This window comes from Nematostella vectensis, chromosome 14 (assembly GCF_932526225.1).
Source record: "Nematostella vectensis chromosome 14, jaNemVect1.1, whole genome shotgun sequence".
Lineage (NCBI taxonomy): Eukaryota > Metazoa > Cnidaria > Anthozoa > Actiniaria > Edwardsiidae > Nematostella > Nematostella vectensis.
This window is the reverse complement of record NC_064047.1, coordinates 3509968-3535186: the sequence shown is the minus strand read 5'-3', so window position 1 is coordinate 3535186 and position 25219 is coordinate 3509968. Positions and strand designations below refer to the sequence as shown.

The window sequence follows — 25219 nt, the reverse complement described above, 5'->3', positions numbered from 1 at the left end:
TTGGTAGGCAGAAACTCTAATCTTTTTTGTCTTACAAGGGGGGATGCTGGTGTACACAGGGAGGAGATGCCCTTATAGAAGGAATTTAGTGAAATTACAGTTTTTCTTTATATTACCCCATCGCCATTAGGAGATACGGCCTTACAGGCCAAACCAGCATTACAAAACATTAGAACGATAAACAAGAGAAAATTAATTTAATATCGTTATGTCTATAATGCCTGGCTAGGTGCATACGATATCTATGACTATATCCCCTCTCCCTAACAAAGCATAATGATTGATAGATAAGCAAAAGCGAGAGGCTTAAGGTCGCATTGTCACCAGTTTACTTCCGGTCGATTACGCAGCAATCTCCGATGATTTTTAACGGTAAACGCGAAAAATATTTCAAAATATTGAAAGCAGTGTGTCTGTTGGAAGTTTCTTTGAAGATGTGATCGATAATTTAGAGCTGATGGCCTGTAAAATATCTCGGATTCTAATAGATTCTTTTGTCTTTAAACGGTTGAGGTTTCCGTCGGACCTCCGGAAGTAAACTGGTGACAACGCGGCTTTAAGCTACACGGGGATCAAATCAAGAGTCTACCGCACACGAGACTGTTAGCCGAAGCAGGCTCTCTCGTGGATTTATTCGGCAATTACTGTTTTTGGGGGTTCGGGATTCCTGTGTCGAGGGGGGCACTGGACTCGACCCGGGCGACGAAGCAATGATGATCCAGACATATTTGGAAATGTGTTTCAGTTTATGAAAACTATACCAAAGAGGGGGGAGGGGGGGGGGGGGGAAGCTCTTTAATACGTGGTGGTTTTATTGAACAAATAACTGAGCCACGCCTGATAAACTAGGCGACATGTAGCGTGAGTCATGTCCCCTAAATGTTTCCTAGTTTAGCCACCGCCAAAAACATGTAGTGCGTGACAAATTTTGTAAAGCGCGTCAATGTCTCCCTGGGCTGGGTGGCTAATTGTGAGACATGCATGTGACATGTCGTCTTGTTTAGCCAGGCCTTTAGATTCGCAACGCTGGTTCACTTCTCACGCCGTTACGCCTGTTACGCTTCAACCGTCAAAACAATCTTAATGGTGCTTATTTATCACAACGCTCCAATCACGCACCGTCGTCTGCGAAGAAGACTAATTTATTTAATGATTGATGCATTTTGCGGCTGGGGGTTCAAACTAACAACATTCTTTGTGTTTATGGGTTTACGGTAAATGCTGTCTCTAACTGCTCTTACATGTTTGGCTGTTACGGTGTATGGTTTTCAAATGTCCAACTGTTCTTACATGTTTTGGAACTACGTAAAATGCTATTTCAACCTGGTCTTATGTTTTGTTTATAATATCTCAAACTGTTCTTACATGCTTTGGGGATGACGCGGCCTCGTTTCCAGTGTTCTGCCCTTCGTGAAGTTTTTGATACTAGTTGATGAGTTGATGACGTGTTGCGAAGTGTTGATGTCTGCTGTACATAGAAAATAAAACAGACAGATAATCAGAGATAAGGGTCGAGAGGTTTTGTCTGATATTGTTCTTTTTTACGTGAAACTGGATCTTGGCTGTTGTCGTTTAAAACTCTACGAAGTACATAGGTACATAGGTACATAGGGTAGCATGCTTAGAGCGTTATGAAAGAAAGACTGAAAATCAATTAATTTGGATAATTAAATATCTAAAAGTGTTAACAATCGTTTGATAAAGAGATATAACACACAGAAGTGTCAGATTGTATGTCACAAGAACTTTAGCAAATAACTGAAAAATATGTTCGTCATGGGTATTGTTACCGCTTGTTAAATGTAATAAAATTCAGAACTTGGAAGAAAAAAATGATCTTGCTTTTTCCCTACGTTTTGAATCTAAAAAATGAGTAACATCTTTTTATAAAGATGTTGCAGTTTTGATATTAACCAGCAACTTAAAGCTTTTCTAGTTTGATCTTTTGTTCCATGGAAACCATTGTTTTTGCATTGTTATCATACTTTACACCCCCACACGTCAGCCTTCAACCAATCGTTCTACCTCACTTGCTTACCAAACGATAACACTTTGGGATCATTCAGTTCAGTGTGACACTGTTCTTCGCATTCTTTGCCTGATTATTCCCGAAGCAAGGAGTTCATCGAGACGGTTGTTGTCAGCATCATTCGCTTTAGGGCTTTAAAAATTCCAACCTCTAAGAGACTTTGGAACATCTTTACAACTCTCCACGGTATTAAGGTTAGTACAGCTCATATTACATAATAATTATTAAATTGTCGGAATAGTTTCCCAAGAAACTCCGACAAACCGTTGTGCATCTTCATTATTATGGCATCAATTGAAAGAAAACAAAAATAGCGTTAACGTGCTAGCGTTCTTATGAGAATGACTAACCATTTCGAACCATTATATGGGTGATGTAAATTGATTTTCCATTCTTCATAATTTTCAGATATGTAATATATTTGAGAGATTTTAACATTAGTTTCCTAGCTTTTCACTCGATAATTTCTTTTAGACACTTTTCTAAAATATATAATGAACTACACCAGTAAACGCTTAGATAAAGATCTAATCAATTGCCTTTTTAGGCGAAGTTTTAATTCGTGTGTTCTTTTCGTGTCACGTCACGGTCGGCTAGTCACGCAAATGCGTCACGGATGCGGCACACTCACGCACAAACGGGCCGCAGGGGGTTTTAATCGCAACAACAAAATGCATGTAAAAGTTTTTGTCAAAAAGTAATCTAGGATATAAAATTTTTCACTACTGTTACTGTTGGTTTACCTGTGTTTTTTAGCGGGAAAATTGATGTTTTTCGCGAGCAGCAATTCCATACATACGGCTCATTTGATTGCGGTCTGGAATGTTCTGTCATATTCTCAAATTTACAAGGGCCTGCTTTTTACGTGTACAACCTCGCAATAACCCAATTCAATTCCTCTATTACGCCTGCAGGTATTTAAAAAAGCAGGAGAACATGTTTTCCTGATAAGTGCTAGCATGTTCTAAACATGTTTGTAGGCGGTGAACTGCTTATTTAACAAAGAAAAAAGAAAGCTAAAGAATATCTATCAATCACTCCTTTGTTATTGTTTATAATTGCAAATATAATGGTTTATTCGCAAAGAAAACTCCAAAAACAATATATGAATGAAGTCTGATATGTTATTGGCGATATTTGATTGAGAATATCTTGTTTACTTGCTTGAATTAGCCGATGGGAATGGATGCTTTGGTGGCGTGATTGGCCTTTTTCAACGGCCGCCATTTTCGCTTGCTCTAGTCCATTTTATTTCACTGTCATGTACAAAATGTTCAATTAAGTTTGAATTAGCTCTTGTTATCGGGTGAAATCACTTTGTTTATTTATATACATTCGGGCACTCAAAGATGACAGTTTTAAGAGATGATCATAAGTTTTAATAAATTTCGAGTTGTGATTTCATCTATTATAGTAACTATGATTAGAAAAAAAGTGTTACTGCCCGCAGTGGCTTATAGATAACAGTTTTTTTTACTGTACAAGAATGTAACAGCTCTTCAAACATTATTTTTTTTAGTTTATTTGCTTATTTTGGACACATGCATTGTGATAGAGTGTAACCTTTTTTGAAATAGAGGTTTATGTGTTTTTTTATATACCAAGGATAATAAGAGTGTGTATTCACGGGTTTATCGTAAATATTAATGGTATTTCATTATAGCTACCCAAGACCCTTGCGCATTAGGTTGACAAAGCTCAAACCGTCAAAAAAAAATAGTGTGTAACCTTTTAAGCAATAGAGGTTTATATATCTATACCATGGATTTTATAGTAAAAATAAGCTGCACCACAAGAATATCATTATCCGGAAAACGGTCCACTGACTATTTCTAAAGAATTCCAAGACTATGTAAGCTATGCATTAGTTAATTCCAAAAAAGTGAAGATAAAGTCAAATGGACACTATTATCAGACCTTTGCGGGGATGTCAAATCTCGCTTATCAAACTTGTAATCTTGTAGATTGTGTGTTTCTTCATTAAAGAATTTAGCCTTTGCATGGGGCGTGTAAAATAAACAGCAACTGGATCAGCACTAGAGATTCTATTTATCCCTAATGCGTCAATTTTGGCAAAGATATCTAAAACCTTTTTCCTTTGGAAAATAATTTACGTTTTTGAGCTCCCGAGTCGTGATTCGAGGGTTAATTCTGCAAAACTTGTTCCGATCATCAATCACCTCGCAAGATATTCAAACAGTCAACTAAAAACATGTCTCAACACAAGTCCCAGTGTCTGAATTCTCGCGTCTGATTCCTCAGAAGACTATAAACATTCCACACATATTTTATGTATTCACGGTTTTACTGGTTGCACTGTAAAATTAAAAAGTCGACAACAACGCTAGTCTCCTGCGCAGCCGTCCTTAGTGTCAGTCTCGTCGAGACTGACACTAAGGACTGCCGTAAGGGCTGCTGCGCAGAAGACTACAACAACGCACATTTGAAAAAAAAAAAGTCGATGTTTAGTCAGCAAACGCCATACCCTGCTGGTCGACTCTTATTTGGGGTTATTAACCTCGGCCCCAGTTTGCCTCCTCCGTGGGCATCTCGAGTGTTTGTACTATCTCAGCATCTGTTTTTATGAATTGGTTTTCCTATGGTACTATCCCTACCTTTCTTCCTATCCTCCCAGACCCTCGCTTTTTTTTTTTTTTTTTTTTTTTTTTTATGATCACACCACAGGAAGCCCGAAAAAGATAAAAAACCCTTTTCCTCTACTTTCCCCCAATAAAAGGCCCAAAACACTCGAGACGCCTGCGGGGGGCTAGGCACCAGCGAATCTCAGCCGAGCCGGCTAGGCTAGACAGGGCTTATCTAAACACACTTAGATGAAGTATTCAAGCATCGAATTGCCCATTGAAATGGCAAACACTCCTCTAAAATCGTTAAAAGGAAGAGGCTATCGTATTTCACCTCCAGCATAAGGTTGCTAAACGAGGCGTGTCAAAGCAGTCCGGATGCGTTTTAGCCCGGGCTTTACCCGCTCTAATATGATTCGAAATCCGTCTGTTCTCGTTAAGTTAACTTCCGATGCCTCGAATTCGGGGTAAGTTACCAGGGATCCAAGGGATAAAAGTAGAAAAATGTACAAAAAGAAGTCTTATCGACTCCCGGTTTTGGTCGAGTTTTCTGTAGTAGTCGGTATATATTACAGTGATCGATCTAGCTACCACCACCTCGTAAGAAAATTTCACACTCGGGGCTAAAATATGCACATTTGACGCCCGCGCGTATATTCCATCATATATACTCCATCTCCGATACCACCGACGATACAAAGACATGACGTGGACATTGCACAGCCACCTCTACTGGCGAAAAAAGCGTGTGTGGTGTGTGGGGGGGTTATTTGGGGGGGGGGGGGAGGGGGCTGCGCGACGACCCTGTCTCCCCCCTCCTCCCCTTGGATACACCTCTCGCATTTGGTCATTTTCCTCTTTTCCAAATATAAAAGGACCGGTTGCTCTGAGAAAAAAAGTGGCAGAATATAGGGATACTGCGTTGTTCGAATAATTGTCATCGAAACAAAGGAATGTACGTTTGCCAGATTTGCAACCCAAATAGCAAAATAGAGGGTTTATTTAATAATGTGAGTCTCTTTTACTTGCTACCTTTGGTGCAAAGAGAATTAGTCAACAAACATCCTCGAGAAACAACAGGGCATCGTCAGCGTAACGTAGCCTACGTGTAGCCGCTGACTCGCAGAACGAGGCGGAAATAGTCACCCCCCCCCCCCCCCCTTCCCTTCCTCTCGCTTTACGCTTAGAAAAGTGAAGCCGTGGTTGGTTAGGTAACAAACAAATTCATACACTATAAAAAGCCTGGAAAAAATGCATTCAGCCCAAACCAGACAAAAAACTTTGGACAGGAGACATGTTTTCCTGCGTTGGGACGGATTCAGCCACAATATCCGGAAACGGTGTTCTGCAAAGCGGCCGGGAATACTGAAATGGGAAAAACGCGATAGAGAAAACGGGAACCAGACCCCTTCCCCCTTTGGGAGGATCTACTGACTCGACCGGAAATCCATGTCACGGGGGATGCGCCGTTTCCGGGATAATGTCCTTATTATGGGCCCCCTGTGGTGTACATAAAAACAACCTAGGGTCTGCGGTCAGTGGCGAAATTCCGAAATTTATATATCCACTTTCCACTAATAAACATGTCTTCAGAGTCGGACTGCTAAACATCTAAATCGTATAACCTTATACAGTATTTAAGACTAGTACACAAGGGACTTCGTTTCCGGGTGTTGAGCCGAATGCTTTTATGTCCAGCGGTACAATAGTCCTTTGAGGGGGGTCCATTATAATGCGTAAGGGGTCAGCTCAATGACCGACGACTATTTGGCACACCCATCTTGTTGCAACGTAGGCTTGCTCAGGTATGTTTGAAAACTCTGCGATACTATCCGTTAAATTTTCTAAATCCTCAAGAAACTCCATAGGACTAGTGACCAAGCATTGAAGCTGCTTTATTCGAAATTTGGTAAATTTTGAATTATCGTGAAGGCTAATTCACAGCTTGTTAATCGGCACTCTCAACCTCGTCGTTGCACGAGACAACTTCGTTCAAAACTGACTGGAAAATGAGCCAAATTTGAATGAATTTATCATTGCGAATTTTATACATAGGGAGGGAACCACTTATTTATTGTGCAGCTATTCTTGTAACACCAGAATTCACTCAAATTCTGTACTATTTTAACTCGTATTTCTCTTATTTCCACAGATTTTCTGCAAGTTGGTTTAGAGGGGTACCTTTCGAAATCTCTCAAAATCTACACATTTTGTTTCTGTTATTCCTGATTTAGCTAACGCAGTTTAGCATCCCACGACCAAAATGCCGAAAGCAGTAAGTATATTCTATGAATCTAAATAACCATTTGACAAGACCTTGGTGTGGACATTAGGAATTTTATTTTGCTGAAGTTTATCGTTGCGAATTACTTAAACATCCACATTTCAACGTTTTCGAATTCCCACGAATAATAATTCCAAACTCCTTTTCTAGATAAACGTCCGTGTTACCACCATGGATGCGGAGTTGGAATTCGCAATCCAACCCAGTACTACCGGCAAACAACTATTCGACCAGGCAAGTAATTTTGTTATACATTTATAAGGATGTTTGCACGCAAATTTCGTGCAAAGCTCGAACCCTAAACACGTTGGTCCTCTGTAATGTGTTGTTGATACTTGCTTAATGAACTTGGGAAATGTTCTATATATTGTCACTCCTCCAAAATGCCTTGTATAATTTCTTGTCTTGAACGAATTTTAGGTCGTCAAAACCATCGGATTGAGGGAGATTTGGTTTTTTGGATTGCAATTCACTGATAATAAAGGAGACGCTTCCTGGCTCAAACTGAACAAGAAGGTTAGCAAAAGAAAATAATCAAACATAATACAAAAATCGTAGATGGATCCAGAGATAATTTTTGTTCCCATTTGTGTTTGTTTTGATTGCGTGTTAGAGCAAAAGCTTGCCCAATCGAATCGATATTGCTTGATTGTCAGCTACTCAGTGCTATTTATAATTGCAACATGCACAATAATGACTAACTTTAGGGATATTTAAAGAATGTTTCGATTAAGTTCGGTTTAAAGTCTAAACCATAATATCTCCCGGGACCCTTAGTATTTATTCGTGTGAACCTTTGTTATAGAGGCCGGGTCTATGATTTAGCTTCTTTATTGCGTTGTTGTTATGGCACGCTGAATTTGCATGGTCGTTCTTCCCCTGGGATCGGAAGACTCCATTTGTCCTATGCCATTGATCTCTCTATTCATGCCTCGCGTGAGATAATCTTTGGTTTTAATGTGCCTCTATATCGTTTTTTAGAAAAAATTTTCGTATTATAGGGCTTTTTTGTTATAAATTATACAAACCGATTTCTTTTGCACTTAATATCACCTGTCAATTCAATTGATCTGAAGCTGTAATTTTCAGAAATGCAAACGTGACGACAACATTTCTAAAAATATTTTACTTAAAGTGGGATTTGAGCCCCAATGCAGTCATGCATACTAGCGTACCCCACTTTTGCTCTTTTTGCTTGACTTCTCCCATTCACAAAATAGAGACCTCTAGACTACTGCTTGCATTGGATGTGGAAACCTCTAAGAAAAGTCTGAGTTTATAAAGCTTTCTGTAGATGTGATATATTTACACCACCCCATCAAAACACACTTTTTGAATAACATTCTCTGTTTAATGTTAAGAATGTGTTCAGTCAGCTCTTAGCAGAGTGAATCATTCCAGATATCTAAAGCTTGTTGTTGTTTGGCTCATACATATATAATAATTTTTTTTATCAGCCAACCATTGTGCAGCACTGGCCATGATCATTGTGTGTTACCCAAATTTCCCTTGTGCTATTTCTTCTACTGGGTATATATTTTTTGTTTCTATGGATAGAGATAATAAACAGTATCTAAATTTGGCCTTTTCTATCATATTTGTGTTTTGAGGGATCATTCAAGGGTTTAGACAAAGGCTTATGTGAGGTACACATAGATTCAAACATTATCTGTAAGCCTGTAGTTGGCAAACAAATTATTCTGTCCAAGAAAAGTAATTAATGGTTGTACCTAGAAATTGTTGTTACAGTAGATCTTAGGTAAATTTAATTCAATTCACCAAATAAAAAGACTTTGTCTGGGCATGCAAACATGCTGTAGATGTAGAAATGACAATCTTCAATTATACCTGGAAAGAAAATAAAACTTGCCAATTTATAATTTCTTTAAAATCTTTTTAGCAAAAACTGCTAAAGGCTTTTGGCTGTTTGGCTCAATTTTTGTCAAAACTATATGATAAACTAAACATTTCTTTCTATTTTTAGCTGGATTGGAAGCAGACCTATTAATTTTATCACATTGCCTCAGTCTTGTCATACAGAGCTCCAGTAATAAGGGTTTATGCCTGTTTATGTCGTAGTAAATGGGTCCCCGTCTAGGTTAAAATGTTCCTATATTGAATCTATTTTGGACTGCTTACAAGAGGAGGCACCATCTAGCCTATAGTCTTCCTTTGCCTACTGTAAAAGGATCTAACATAATACTAAACATTATTAGGTGCTAATCTATTCAGTGCGCTTTTTGTACCATACAATATAAACACCCAATTGATTTAAAGTGTAACAGTTTCCTAATGAGCTTGAAAACTGTGGTTGTGGACATTATGACGTTTTTAGATGTATATCTTTCTTTGCTTTAAACTCCAATCTAGTCAAAATTTTTTTTGCCCAGGCATATTGATTTCCCCTTGACTTAATTGATTAAAAAGCCAAGTAAACCCTTTATTTTAAGAAAACCAAATGCAGCTTCTTATAGATCTTTATGCTACCTTTTCCAATCTCTCTTATTATGAAAAATCACTGTATGCAAAACTCTTAATTAACAAAACATGCAGTTAAGTGATTTTGTGAAATCGTAACTGGCTTCCTGTAACTACTTCATGACATTGTTTTTCCCTCTTCTCCACACTCTTAAGTCCACCAAAAGAGAGACGATTAACAAAACTTCACAAACTTCAGTGTTAAAGCTTAACTATTCTAGAGTTCTCTACAGAATAATAGATCACTGTTGCCTTACCAACCTCATGTTGAATTCCTTTAACACCAGGTAATGAGTCAGGATGTAAAGAAGGAAACTCCTTTGCAGTTCAAGTTCCGTGTCAAGTTCTTCCCTGAGGATGTCGCTGAGGAGCTCATCCAAGAAGTCACCCAAGTGAGTTGGGAGCATTCAGGGGCGAGGCCATGAGATCCAAAAAGGAGCGGCCAAAACAAGGCTTTTTAAGAAAGGAGGAGGCAGAGCATTGTTCTATCATGGATTTTTCTTATATTTCTTGTTATTTTTAAGCCAAATATCTGAAAATGGGGGCATTGGGGTCTGCCTGGCCATCCTCTAGATCCACCCGTGGCATTGGCCCAGTGTCCAATTGAGGGACTTTGGTAGTTGGAATTTTACAACACTCCATAACCAAAAAATGACACTCTAAATTCCTGCAGTATTGTATTATGATATAAAAATAATATTATAACAATTATTATAATTAATTTGTGTACTGCTGAGTAGACCAATTTTAGAGCAAATATTGACCAGTGCATTTATTATCTGCCATGAATAATGATGGACCCCTTTTTTGTATTTCAGAAAATGTTTTTCCTTCAAATCAAGGAAGCCATCTTCACCTCAGATGTTTTTTGTCCTCCTGAGACCACTGTTTTGCTTGCATCTTACATGGTAAGAAGTTGTAAACAGAGTGCAGGAGAAAAATAATCATTCAGATTTACAATAGATTTGAAAAGGTTGATCAGATGTTACCCGTGTGCTAATTAGTATTATGACATTGTTTATTGTTTTTTTCACTTGCTGTTTTCCTGAGCAATTCTTGTCCCTTTCAAATTGCTGTCCTACAGTATTTAAAAGAGTTTAAAGCGACATTATCACCAAGTATTTCTTTGGATTGTCTATGGAAACCTCAACCACTAGAGACAAAAGAATCTATCAGAATCCATGCTATTTTACAGGCCATCCCATCCCTTAGAAATATGATATTGAGGTGAAAGATTGTGATTCAAAATTCACGAGTATAGGAAACGGGCAATTGCCACAATTGCAAATGTAGTTAGCAATAGAATTCACCACATTGGGAAGGAATTCACCTTTTGCAAAGGGATGAGCGCTAGTGTGCAGGAAGCATCCACTCCAAATTATCAATCATATAATCGAAGAAACTTCCAAAAGACATGCTGCTGCCTTAACAATTATTCGTGTTTTTAAGTAAGTTAACTGGTGACAAAGTTGCTCTAAGCACTGATTGTATAAATAATGTCAGTGGTTTTAAGCTTTTGCCCCCCCCCCTCATTTTGTCTTTTTAAGTGATATGAAAACTATAACTGTTTTAAAACTAAAATGATGCAAATGATTGATAAAGTTTTAGGAGACAATGGATCAATAGTTTTTTTTACTGGAACATGTTTTTTGTGTACATCTGACTTGCTGAATTATTTGTGATATTGCCATTTTTAATAGAAATTTATTGCATTGAAAGCAAATATGCAGACAACTGTATAAAAATTTGACCTTATTTCCATTCAGTGTCAAGCTAAGCATGGAGAATATACTGATGAATCAGCAGCCTTAATAAAAGATGAGAAACTTCTTCCAGACAGGTAAAGATAGCAACTTAGCAATCCCTGACAATCAAGAATAATTCCATGCCCAAGTACAAGAAACATTGCTACATATAGTTTTTTTTTAATGGCTATAGTGTCAAAAATCCCAAGTACTTGCAGTCTTAGGGGAAAACTTTCCACAGACCAATTGTGTAAATAATGTATTGTTTTACTCCTATAGAAGCACCATTGTTTGCTCATTGTTTGTTGAGTGTCACATGTGTTGTCATTTCTAAGTATGTTTGCACCACTTAGATTGTGGAGTTGTTAAGCATTAAAATTTATACTTTGTGTGTGTTGTTTAAACAGGGTTTTGGACCAGCACACACTGTCCAAGGAACAATGGGATGAGAGAATTATCCTGTGGTGGAAGGAGCATGGTCGGATGGCAAAGTAAGAAAATTCATACCTGGATACTTATGTGATATTAAGGAAAAATTGATTATATACTATATATATTATATACTCAATGTTCCAATGTGTTTCTATTAAAAGGAATAGAACAGGGTTAACACATTGGTCACAAAACGTTGTGATTAAGGAGGATCGAAAGTAATTCTTTATAGCATTTTTTTCAACTTACTCGTTATAAAATTGACATCTAGTAGTCTCACATCTCGTCGATTTCATTCATGTTTTCGGAGGATGATATTTAATCATCCGTATTTGATGTGCTACTGTTTTACTTTATTTATCGGTTACCAATTAAACGTTATTTAACATATGAACGGACCAGTATTTTATGAACTTTCCGATATATTTCCAAAAATAACCGATGCTTTTTCTTTAAATTTGCGGAGAGACATAACTTACACTTAAGCATGATGGGATCATAGTGGCAAGTCTAAACTGACCATGTAAAATTTTATGTCCTCATACCCCATTTTCTACCTTTGCTTCGGGCAACGTTGCGTTATCCTTCAATTTGTTTTAGAGAAAGCAGATACACCTTTGTTGTTTTCAGCAAATGAAAGCTTAGTGGTTGTCTTCATATATATGCAAAGGACAGAGGTGTAGATTATTTCGATTCAACATGACCAAAGAGAGAATTCTTACAATTATTATTTATATTTCGAATCCTCTTAAAAATTCAATGTCTTCGCTTAAAAATCGAAAAACAAGCAATTCCGTGCTTCCTCTTTTTAATGGAGCTTAGTGAACCTACAATACAGTTACTCACCAAGTTTTGTCCTTATCTTGAAGCACAATATCGAGAATGAAGTATTTTTAACACTAATTTTTTTATGTTGGCACCTGGGAGACATTTGCACGTGCATAGAGACATTTCTCAAGTGTTATGTAGCAAACTGGTAATGCAATCTTGAAATAACTTTGCTGCATAACAATAGTGTCATTTTATTCCCTTGCGAAATGTCTCTGCATGTGCAAAGGTCCACAACATTAATAATTAGAGGGTTTCAAATGAGCATTCCTGCTTTTTGGCTCGAGATAGAGAACACATTAAAACCACTTCATTCTCGATGTTTTTTACTTTTATTGATGTTTGAGCATAGCTCAGTAAACACTTATGAATCATAATAAAACGAATTGCCGTTTTCTTAACAGACCTAAATTTTTTATTTCTTACGTTGCTTTGTAGGGAAGATGCTGTCATTGAATACTTGAAGATTACACAGGATTTGGAGATGTATGGAGTAAACTACTTCCAAATTAAGAACAAGAAACACACTGATCTATACCTAGGTGTTGATGCTCTGGGACTCAACATCTATGATCAAAACGACAAGTATGTAAACAGCTAATTATCCAAGCAAAAGAGATTTAAAGTGCCTAATTATAAAATTGTAGACAATTTCATTAGTACTAAAGATCCCTTGTCAGCTTGTTAGTCCATCACCTAAGAGCCCAAAATTGGGTCCAGGTACTCATTTTATGAGAACACGCAGGCTTAGGCTCAATTAAAAGCTTGTTTATTCAGGTGTTCAAAAATATCTTGGCGGCCATGTGGAATGGTAGCTTTTATGTAGAAAATCCAGTTTGAAGTGACCTTAGTCAATGTTGCACTTGCCACATTTGCAGAATGCTTTCGAGACATCCCGTTTAAGCAAAGTGAATAATAACACCTAATTTCACTTGAAATGCCAATATTTTCATCAATATTACACCTTTTGTTTTTCATTACCGAGAAATATGCATTCATTTTAGCCAAAATTACAAACATTTACGCCGATGTACTGTCATTTAAACGAAAGTAAAATCATTCGAACTAAAAGGAAATACATAAACGACCTTTACATAATTGAGTGCACACAATTGCATTTTCTTCACATTCATTTACACTATTCAAAAACCAGGAATAAAAAATCTATTTTCATTTGCGCGTTGATACATAACAATAACACAAACAAAATATCAATAATACAAGACCTCGCAATCAATACAGTAAACGAAATATTCATTAACATTTTTATTACAGCATGTGCAAACAATATTATTTTGTAAAAGTCATTTGCGTGCTTCTTACAAACGTTAGCGCCTCCGTTCAAACAATAAGCCTTTTATGACAAACAATACCCTAAAATAATTATTCAATTACTTATCGTTATCATGAGGTTCAAGAACAGTGAGATGAATGTAAAGATCTTGAGATGTGTTACATTCCAATGTCTGGACTACGCAACAGCAACATGCTTTCCGCATTCACATTACATATGTAAACATCAAACCCCAAACATTTTTCATACATATGAGGGGTTGTTCGATAATCACATTTGTCTGCTCCCCTAATAACATGAATCCTCCTTAATGCTGTCCCAGCCTTAGGAAAGTACGGTGTACAGATGAAGAGCTCACATCAAACGAAAATCAAAAACAACAGCCTTAAAAGTTTTCCGAAATTCAGATGCTGAAATTTGGGCTAGCTTAAACTTTTCGATGGTACTGACGCAGTAGCTCTGCCCAAATCAGCTGTTGCAAATGGATGCATTCTCACACTTTCGTTTTGCAAGGATGACAAAATGGTGACTGAAATAGACTCTTTACAGACCATAATAATGTTTTTTCTTTCTCTGATTTATAGGTTGACTCCCAAGATTGGTTTTCCTTGGAGTGAAATTAGGAATATATCTTTCAATGATAAGAAATTTTGTATCAAACCCATTGACAAGAAAGCACCGGTAAGCTGATCATAAATAGTCTGTTGGGTCTAGTCTAGTAGGGCCTAGACTGTTGGGTCTAGTCTGTTGGGTCTAGATTGTTTTGTCCAGTCTAGTGGGGTCCAGTCTAGTGGGGTCCAGTCTAGTGGGGTACAGTCTAGTGGGGTACAGTCTAGTGGGGTACAGTCTAGTGGGGTACAGTCTAGTGGGGTCCAGTCTAGTGGGGTCCAGTCTAGTGGGGTCCAGTCTAGTGGGGTCCAGTCTAGTGGGGTCCAGTCTAGTGGGGTCCAGTCTAGTGGGGTCCAGTCTAGTGGGGTACAGTCTAGTGGGGTACAGTCTAGTGGGGTACAGTCTAGTGGGGTACAGTCTAGTGGGGTACAGTCTAGTGGGGTCCAGTCTAGTGGGGTACAGTCTAGTGGGGTCCAGTCTAGTGGGGTCCAGTCTAGTGGGGTACAGTCTAGTGGGGTACAGTCTAGTGGGGTACAGTCTAGTGGGGTACAGTCTAGTGGGGTCCAGTCTAGTGGGGTACAGTCTAGTGGGGTACAGTCTAGTGGGGTACAGTCTAGTGGGGTACAGTCTAGTGGGGTACAGTCTAGTGGGGTCCAGTCTAGTGGGGTACAGTCTGTTTGGTCTAGTCTGTTTGGTCTAGTCTGTTTGGTCTAGTCTAGTGGGTCCAGTCTAGCAGGTCTAGTCTAGCAGGTCTAGTCTGTTGGGTCCAGTCTAAAGGGTCCAGTCTAGTGGGTGTAGTCAATTAAGATAACTTCAAATGTTGTCATAATTGTATACATAATGTATACACAAAACTTACCTGGTTTAAATAATAGCTCCAATTTTTCTTCTCCAATTGGTATTTCTGCTAAAATATGATTAAATTAGAAGCAAACAAGCCTTAGATTTCATCTATTTTACAATTAATCCTGAAGCCTGAATGTTCTCTGAGTCAATAGCCCATGAGGTTCGTGTCAAAACGTCTTATTTTTCACTAACATTTTCTCCTTTTTTGGTTATATATTCAATTCTCCGACTTAATGAACAAATAAGTGTATCCTGGCTTTGTGGATAAGTCTTACATCTTTGACTACTGTTCAGCTTACATTTAAGTACTCATTTCTCTAGGACTTCATTTTCTTCTCTCCACGTCTGAGGTCGAACAAGCGTATTCTGGCTCTGTGCATGGGTAACCATGAGCTTTACATGCGTCGCAGAAAGCCTGACACAATAGAAGTTCAACAGATGAAGGCGCAAGCCAGGGAGGAGAAAGTACGCAGGGAAAAGGAAAGGTAGGTGTAGCCTTCAGTATATAGTCAGGTCTTTCGTTACTATAACGTCCTCAGACGCCTGTAAAATACAGGCCCAACTCGTCAGAAATGCAAACTAAACATCACCAGACCCTGATACTTATGGATTCATCCAAGGCATAGACGACTTTCAAAAGCGTATCCAAGCAATGTAATAGAATTGACTCCACTGCAAAATATTAGCCTTGATTGTTTACCAATTCGTAAACAAATGCTTAAACTCAGAAACATTTCATACCGAAAAAGACATGAAATTCTGAACTACAAATAGAGACAAGCAAACACAGATCAAGTCACAAATAGATACCTTTATTGCGCTCCATCAGGTCCCATTTTAACAGCCATCAGCCACAATAATAAATGCTAAAACCTTCATTAGAAGCAAGTCTCCCTGTCTAGGCTAAATTGGATGCCTGCACTGCATAATGGGAGTTTGGAAATACATTCACATTGGAGTGTATAAGGCCATTCACAAGAACATTTCTTTCTCACTCGGTGAAACCCAAACAAGGAATTATCCCATTGAATCAACCTCATCATGCAAACATCCATAAGCACTGATATGCCCAAATAGACTTCATGATGTCCTAAGGCACTCTCAAGATATGAAAAAGCTATAGATTTGAAGCAAATTACAAGCAAAAAAAGGTTGTAAGCAACAGGTTGTAGCAATGCCGTTGCTAGATTGAAAAGGCACCGCAGTGCATTGTTGGAAACTTCAAGGCATACCATCTTGGGTCAGCGGTAGCTTAACTGGTAGTCTTGGACTTGAAATAGGGGGAGGTATCTGTTTTCAGTCTGTTTTTCTTACAATTTTTCTCAAAAGTACCCAGGGGTGAAAGGGTTAAAGTGCTTAGAACCTTTAGACTAGACTAGCAATATTGTGGCCCGAGTTATCACCTAGTATTCTCAATGTAAAATATTCCAATGAAAATAATTAATCAGAGAATTTCTACTAACACTGTTTTTTTATGATGAATTGTACGCATTCTTAAGAATAAATGGAATTCCGTCATCGTCAGGTGAGGATAGGCGGAGGCGTTTGAGCATATATGACCTCTTCCTACGATGGAATGCTGGTGCTCACAGGTGACACTAATATCGATCTACTGGGTGCTCCTGACTCTTTATCGTCACAATATTTTTCACTACTGGATATGTTTGGACTTTTGGTGTTCCCAGAGATCCATCCTCGGGCCGATGCTCTTCAACTTATGTCTCTGACTTAGAAACTCATCTCCCATCGACGGTCACCACGATACGACAATTTACTCCAGTTCTCGTCCTTCCGAGCTTCACAGATCTGCAGATCTTCCCTTTTTCAGAAACAATCGCACTGCCTCCGAGAAGTCGTAAATACCGATGCCATTTTGCCCAAGTATCTCTTAGGCTAGTGGGAGCCATTTGCCATGTCTATACGTGACAATTGCGCTCTCTTTTGCTTCTCTGGTGCTTCTTTTAACTCCCATGCAATGCTTATAGCCTCCTCTATTTTCTTTGCAACTCGATAAGTGATGAACTCAGCAATATCTGTGCCCCCCTCCTTTTTTGAGCTTGTGCATATGCCATTAACTGCAGCCAAGATCTGATTTTCTTAGCTGCAACTATTTCCAACTCGTACACACTAAACCATGCTTTGCAAGCTTGCTTTCCCTTTGGACGTCTCCCTGCTTGTCGAGCTTGGCTTGCTCTTTCGGTCCTTGGGGCTTCGCCATTTGCAAGATCCGGATAGCCTTCGGATTTTATGAAGTTTCTATCATCCTTAGTTGGGTATTGTCTATGTAGTAATTAGAGTGTTGATTGGAGAAATTTACATTGGCTCCGTATTGAGAGCTGCAAGCCCCTTCGAAACATTTTGAATATTACTGCCATGTGGTAATGAAACCCTGACTCTGTGTGTTGTTCCTTGATGCACACCCATTGGGAAATGATATGAGATGACTGAGGGTTTTTAACTAGGCTAGTGGTAGAGTATTCAAAGGCCTCTCTCAATTTCCACAAAAAACTTTCTAGTGGCAATTTTTTCTATATCAGCCTGGGTATAAGTTATCAGATACACGCTAGGCACTTGACGACTCTTTATCTTCATCGTTATTGAACAATTGCTGTTCACATTCATACACACGATATATATCAATTTTTCACCTCGCAAATTGTGTGATATTAAAACAAGGAAATGGCTAGTGCATGACAAATTCCAATCATTCCACTTCTGAGATAATCAGTTCTGTTACAAAACTTCCCCCTCCTCAATGTTGGAGGGTGAATGATCACCTAGCGACTGTGTTTTGAGCTGAAAAATCGCCTCTCACCCATATTAATCGGGGGGGAGAAGGGGGGAAAGTGTTGCTATGAGAATTGTCAGAAGCATGCCAAGTACGACTAATGTGATAGTTCTTTCTAAGTAGGGGATCATGATAAACTGTGATCGTCGTGACGGCGATCGTCCCTGATACCGTTTATTTATTCACTTTTAAAAATTCCATGACATGGCGGTTGTGTGTTATTTCCAGAAATGCGTTTGTTAAGGAGGCAGAAGCAAGGACAAAGGCTGAGAATGATAGAAAGTTACTTGAAGAAAAATTAAAACAAAGTGAGGCCGAAAAAGAAGAAATGAGGGCTGCCCAGGAAGAAGGTAAAAGTCTAAGAACACCCACATGTTGAAATGTGAAGCACATAGAGTATGGTGCTATGGCACTACCTTGTAAAGAATTCTTCTTCCCTGTTATTGAGTATTGTGTAAAGCTCCATCCAAATGCAGTAGCGCCAACATCAACCAGCATGCTGGCATCAGATTAAGCCTAGTAGTTTTGTTTATGCCCTGATTCATAACAGAATCATTGATTCTGATGTGCCTTATAGCTTATGTGCCTCAGGTCTGATGCACCTTAGGTTTGATGTGCCTTGGATCTGATGCTCCTTAGGTTTGATGTGCCTTGGATCTGATGCACCTTAGGTTTGATGTGCCTTGGATCTGATGTGCCTTAGGTCTGGAAGGAGGTCTCACCCTGTCGCCATAAATACAGATTAAATTTGTTACTGTTAGATATCAACTTTAGTTGCACACATAGCCTGTAATTCAGTCACACTACAATTAAGAAATAAAAACTCAAATAAGGCACAAAAAGAATGTTTTCTTTTGTAAAATTATTTTAAATCCTACGCAAAAGATAGAGAACAAACGATAAAAAAACAACAGCGTGCACTTATTGGGTTTATTCAAGTGTACGTCAGCGCACGTGCAGAAAACAGTTTGAAAAACTGCTTCAGATTCCAAGCAATATTTACATTTCCTATTCTTTGACACACGTTTTTCTCCTGAAGAATAATATTTTTTAGTGTTAAAAGGTAAAAGTTCTTGGGAGTTCACAGGGTTGTTGAGTGATGATGCACGAATTCCCCTTCACAATTTTATGCTGCGGCATCGCATGACCTTTATCATGTAATGAAAGTGACCAATCCCACCAATCAGAGCGCCTGTACTATCTCAATTATTTTACGAAAGGCTTTAATAAAGTATATTGTTATTATTATTGTTGTTGTTAAAGGAAGTTGTTTTATTTTTTATTTTTATTTTATTTTTATTTCCATTTATCTTATTATTACTTTTATCGGAGTCATGATTTTTTTTATCCTATATTTTCTTTATAACAATAAAATTCTTTATAAGAATTGAAAAATACATAATCTTAGTTTTGTAATCCCCTGTTATATGTAGATATATTGCTAATAACTTATATATATTTATAACTTTTTATTCTTCCAGAAAGGAGAATAAAGGAGGAACTAGAAAAGGAGAGAAAATTGATTGAGCAGAATAGGGAGTTACTCGAAAAGAGAGTTCAGGAACAAGAAGCCGAGACCCAGCGACTTCAAGAAGAATTTGAAAGAGCGGTAAGATACAGTATCCCTATGTAGTAGCAGTATTACAGATGTATTACACATCCCATCAACCTTTCTCATACACAGAAACTCCTAATTCCCGGCACGCATTGCTAATAACTTATATTATCGGCGTCAGTTGATCAAGGACACCGCAGAGAAACGATCTGTACGAGCTGCGGACTTTGACAAGTCGAATACTGTTCAACTGTTTATATATATTTATATATATATACTGTTTAGATTCCAGGGTAAAAATGCCTATTACAACAGCAAACATTTCGCATGTCCAATTTCATACAATGAGACACCTCAACGAGCTAGAGAACAGCGAAGAATTGTTTATTGCACTGGATTCAGTTTATTTGTTTGCCATAATTACAGTTGGATTATATATAGAATAACTACAGGCAGAAATGGTAAGGCAAGAGACTCATACAAAAACCAAGGCTAATGCTAATCATGAGCTCCCCGAAAATATAAAGATTTACTAACAACAAATCAGTAGGCAGCGTGGTAAGCGAAACAAACGGAATCACGGAACGATGCAGCACTTCGTAAGCGAGGGCACAATAAAATATAATTAAATATTTTTTTAAACACTGCGGTCGTCCAGCCCTGAAGAGCGCCACGCATGACATGAAAACTACAAACAGAAAATGCAAACCCTCAAAAGGCCCGGATCTTGTAAACAAATCAATGATAGACAGAACAAGGTAAATATTACAGCAGATAGCTTACCATTGGACGGTTTCTAAGAGGAGCGTGGATCTCTCAAACGCACGCTATGATCCTGTCGCTTAAAAGTGCGAAATTTATAACAAAAGATACGACGGGAAGAGCTTTCCTCCCCACCTTTTGATAACTAGTATTCTTTGTATAAACAATATATTTTTTGTAATTTCTTTCTTAACCCATTCGTTTTGATCATCCAAAAATAGTGAAGTAACTTGTTCACATATTTTTTTCAGAGCTTTATGGTTTTGTTTTGTTTTATCTCTTATGATTGTTAATATGATTTTTAGCTTTTACTTTGGGTTTGCTTTGTGGACCTTTAATAATGTGTGAATTGTATAATATAAATTTAAACATTTTTGTTATCATGACCCAGGCCCGAGAACGTGAAAATGCTATGCATGAGAAAGAGGAGCTTGCTGAAGCAGCCAAGCGAAGGGAAGAAGAGAAACAAGCAGAAGAGGAGAGGCGGAGGCGTCTGGAAGAGGAAAAAATTGCAACACAGAGAGAACTGGAGGATAACTTAAAAAAGGTGAGCTTATGAGGATTCGTTTGCAACCAGTTTACCATCTACAAGCAATGTATGTAGTTATACGTAAACTACTGTAAGACAGTCTTGTTGGGTTCACTTCTTAATTCACCTATTTTTTTTTCTGTTGCCAATAAGGCTTTTGCAAAATATGCTTGATTTCCAGTCAGGCTTTCAGTGCTATGTATCTTTCCATCTTTGTCACATCTCTTCTTTCCCCTTTTACTCATCCATGCGTTGTCTTCTTCTCCTCTGTTACCATCTTTTGCAAAATATGCTTGATTTGCAGTCAGGCTTTCAGTGCTATCTTTCCATCTTTGTCACATCTCTTCTTTCTCCTTTTACTCATACATGCGTTGTCTTCTTCTCCTCTGTTACCACCTTTTGCAAAATATGCTTGATTTCCAGTCAGGCTTTCAGTGCTATCTTTCCATCTTTGTCACATCTCTTCTTTCCCCTTTTACTCATCCATGCGTTGTCTTCTTCTCCTCTGTTACCATCTTTTGCAAAATATGCTTGATTTCCAGTCAGGCTTTCAGTGCTATCTTTCCATCTTTGTCACATCTCTTCTTTCTCCTTTTACTCATCCATGCGTTGTCTTCTCCTCTGTTACCATCTTTTGCAAAATATGCTTGATTTGCAGTCAGGCTTTCAGTGCTATCTTTCCATCTTTGTCACATCTCTTCTTTCCCCTTTTACTCATCCATGCGTTGTCTTCTTCTCCTCTGTTACCACCTTGCGAATAGTATCATGAAGTAGAAGCCAAGGCGGAGAAAACAAGGATAAAGCTGGGAAAGCTTACCAACCTTTACAGCAAGTTCTGGAAGGTAGCCTCTAGTCTTGCATGGGTGAAGCCATGCATGAAACTGGTCCTACCCCTGTTTTAGCTAGTCTGCAGCTACCTAAAACCACTTTTTCCTCTTATTCTAGTTGCATGTGTTACTCTAAGCATGCCAGGAAAGTGCTAACCTTTCTCTCGGTTCCATCTTTGTTTCTTTCCGTCACTGTTTTGTTCTCTCTTTACTGCAATCAACTCGTCTCGACTATGTTCCACTCTGCTCTACTGTAACTAGCACCAACTTACTAAAACAATACTCTCTAGCTTTGCAACAAAGTATGTTTAAAATGTTAGTATCTGCATATTGGGCACGATAGAGTGAATATTATTAACTCATCGTTATTGAAGTTTTGAACTACTGTAGATTGCAGCGAGAACCAGAACACTTACTGTTCAATTATAAATTATTTACAAAGACAATAAATGTAATATGTATAATTAAAATACCATGATATCAATACCTTCCTTTAGGATACTTGCACAGGCAAAACATGCTGGCGTACATTAAAAAAAATCCTACTCAAGTGGTTTTGGATAGCCATCTATTTTTTATATGTGCTATTTATTTTTCTTTTTGTCAAACAGTTCTCGCTTAAAGCGAGTCAAAACTCGCTGTTTTTGTAGATGTGAATCTTTAATAGCTTTGCATATCTGTTAACGCTAGGATAAGGTCATGCTGTGCAACATCAAAATGTAAGTTTACTTAGTATTGAAGCGAAAAAAGTCAATGTCAAAATGGACAAAAACTTGGAAGGGTATTGTATTTATTTTATTTTTTACTGAAATTATTATGCTGTTCATGTCACAAAATTACGATTCAATACAGGTTAGAGCACATGGATTCTTGGAGTGCAACCAATAAGAGATAGGTTTATGAACTTGATACCACCTTATTGTACCTTTTCATCCCAGCTGGATGAGCTTAGACTTGACCAACAAAGACGTGAAGAGGAGTTCCGAATGCAAGAGGAAATGCTCGTCCAGTCCAAGATGATGCCAGCGGAGCACATCCCTGATAAGGACGAGCAGGGAGATAGAAGCTCTGACCTGTGCCATGAAGGCATTGTTGGCGATCGATCTGAGGAAAATCGCCAACCTCAAAATCGCAGCAAAGCTTTACAAGTAAGTTGGGTTTTGATTTTAAGAGCTTTTCCAGTACTGACAGCAATAATCTACAAACAGGTTTGATCACAAGCCGAATATAGTTTTTATTGGTTAATGTTGTTTTGTGATTTCGAGGCCCTTCAGTAGGGGTAAAAACCTTGTGTATATTACTCGTGTTAAATGTTGTTTGTTGTCCTGCGCCAGGATCTAAGTGCGGACCTGGCTGCTGCCAGAGATGAGAAGAAACAGACTCATTATGACAAGCTCCACGATGAAAACGCGAGGCACGGACGTGACAAGTACAAAACGCTAAAACAGATTCGACAAGGGAACACCAAAAGTCGTGTTGACCAATTTGAGAACTTGTAATTCCTGCCATTGTCAGGTCAGTCAGACAAGCAACTTCAGAATACCCGTCCGCTGTGGAGCCACGTTACAACCGTGGTCCGCAGTGGAGCTGTCTTTCAGATTCATCTAACGAAATTATTTAATTAATCTAAGTCACTGCTACCGTGGTCCTCAGTCCGCGGTCCGCTGTGAAGCCGCTTTGCATATTTATAGAACGAAGTATCAAAATGATAACTTTAAGTAATCTAAGTCACCGCTACCGCGGTCCGCAGTCTGCTGTGAGGCCTATGGATGAATTAGTAGTCTTTGACTGCGGACCGCGGACCGCGAACCAACATGACATATCCTATTATAATTTAATTGTGCAATGATGGATATTTTATATTGAGTAGTATTATAAATTAATTGTGCAATGATGTATACTTCATATTCTGGACTTTATATTCTGGAGTAGTTCTGGACTGCGGACCGCGGACCGATGAAATTTAGAGGCATTAAAATGTGGACTGGTATTCTGAAGTTTAGCACAGATGTGTGCCAGAAAGTACTGGGGAACACCAGAAACACACAGAAAGCTACCTCACTTTTGACCAATCAATCAGATTCGGCTTGAAAACCGTAACCCAATGAGAGGCCGGACGTTGTTTATTTGACCTCGTATGTGCAGTCGACCGTGGGAAACACGGGCCCGTGCGGGCCTTATCGGATATATGTTTTGGGCAAGATTGCTTTAGACTTTTGTCTATTTTTCATTCACATCACAAGGAAATGTACCTTAGTTCTACCGGATAATTCATTGCACAGCGTGTATATCGAAAGTAGTTCCTCTCAGAATGTTTACTTTTCTATTTTTGTCGATTAAGCGTGGGAACACCCTAACCTGATTGACTGGATTTTCTTTTTCAAAATGTTTACGGTGTTCAAGCTGTATCTGATTGGTCAAAGTTCAACATGGCCCGTTTTCTGTGTCCTCACTGTAACGGTTGACTGTGGTTATGTTTTGTTTTGCTCCTTACGCTGGCTTATAAGGCCATTCCCCTTACTGCTCTTTAAAGCTCCCAAACCGAAGGCCTGACTCTTCCTTTTTCCTCACGGAAAAAGGAAGATTCCTTAATAAGAAATTTTTGGCCATTTTGTTTTACCAGGGTGGTGGGTGGGGTGGGGTGCATGAGGTGTGATAATGATCAGTCCCATCCAATAAGCGTAGTAGAATTTGAAATTGGACGTTGACATGATATGAATACTAATATGTAAAATTGAATTTTCTTTATTTCAGGTGACGTGGATTCTTTCTTCACATGTCTCCGTCAGCTGGGATGCTAACCCACCTACACGAACATTGAATACTAGGCTGATTTAGTTTTGTACTTTAATATAATATGCAATTATCCGACATTCAACAAAATGCCATAATATTACCCGAACTCTAATATCAACTGCGTCTCATGTAACCTAGCATTTAGGCTGTGTGGGGCAGGTCTGACTTTTTTGTAATAACAACTATGGAATGGGCACCCTTTCAGCACTCGCTGTACAAAACAGATATGGATTTATAAGAGTAGTTTTGGACGACATTTTCACATAATCAAATTGATCAAAATTTCATTTATAGACCTAAATATAAAAATTCCTTTGTCTACCCTGCGAAAGAATTCCAGTGATGATAAGGTGTATTCATGAAGGCTATCAAACATTTCCATCTCTTCCTGCCTTGCGCCTAAGACTCGTTAACATCCCCCTATCCCTGAGTGACGTCTTGTATAACGGTTTCGTCCCCAGTCTTTTCGTAACCACCACATGGCCGTGAGGACCTGAGAACTCGGTTTGACGTCATTTAAGTGATTCGTCTCGAATCCTTGATTGGTAGATCAGCGTCCTAATCAGGATCAGGATATTCGACTGCAGACCCGACTTGTAAAATTTTAGACTAGGCTAAAATATATAAAATGGTAGATTTAATTGAGTGCTTATATCGAATAAAATAAAAAGCTTTGGATATATTTGGCTTGTGTGGAGTCCCCCTGTCTTATGGTCTAAGCACTAAGAGACGCGCGTGAACAATCGGTATTGATGAGATAACAATGAACAGTGCTAGTAGATAATATGCAAAAGGATTTATAAAAAAAACCGCGTAGATGATCAAGAAACGCGCG

At 38.5% G+C, this 25219-nt stretch overlaps 1 protein-coding gene and 1 long non-coding RNA gene across 4 annotated transcripts; one reads left to right on the top strand and one right to left on the bottom strand.

Annotated features, from left to right (window-relative positions):
* Positions 1-1204: 1204 nt before the first annotated feature.
* LOC116610002 lies at positions 1205-2172 on the bottom strand. Its single transcript, XR_004293212.2, has 2 exons — positions 2039-2172; positions 1205-1468 (listed from the first exon to the last, which is right to left on the bottom strand). It is a non-coding gene; the product is annotated as an uncharacterized LOC116610002 (long non-coding RNA).
* Positions 2069-25066, top strand: LOC5502534 (moesin). 3 transcript variants are annotated; one of them, XM_032370803.2, is made up of 17 exons: positions 2069-2223; positions 6764-6886; positions 7046-7129; positions 7316-7411; positions 9661-9765; positions 10192-10281; positions 11140-11213; positions 11526-11609; positions 12817-12963; positions 14257-14353; positions 15449-15612; positions 18144-18265; positions 19397-19524; positions 20624-20779; positions 22527-22736; positions 22923-23103; positions 24343-25066. In XM_032370803.2, exons 2-16 carry the CDS (start codon positions 6875-6877, stop codon positions 23085-23087), a joined length of 1734 nt encoding a protein of 577 aa, XP_032226694.2. In that variant the 5' UTR covers positions 2069-2223; positions 6764-6874; the 3' UTR covers positions 23088-23103; positions 24343-25066. The 3 variants fall into 3 exon arrangements, with proteins under 3 accessions (XP_032226694.2, XP_032226693.2, XP_032226695.2); XM_032370802.2 differs by lacking the exon at positions 2069-2223 and adding an exon at positions 6264-6416; XM_032370804.2 differs by lacking the exon at positions 2069-2223 and adding an exon at positions 6382-6520.
* Positions 25067-25219: the final 153 nt, after the last annotated feature.

Bases quoted from the DNA above. Each gene is read 5' to 3' on its own strand.
- LOC5502534 (XM_032370803.2), top strand. The intron at 19,525-20,623 runs GTAAGATACAGT...ATCATGACCCAG, and splicing joins AAGAAGAATTTGAAAGAGCG to GCCCGAGAACGTGAAAATGC. The intron at 22,737-22,922 runs GTAAGTTGGGTT...GTCCTGCGCCAG, and splicing joins ATCGCAGCAAAGCTTTACAA to GATCTAAGTGCGGACCTGGC.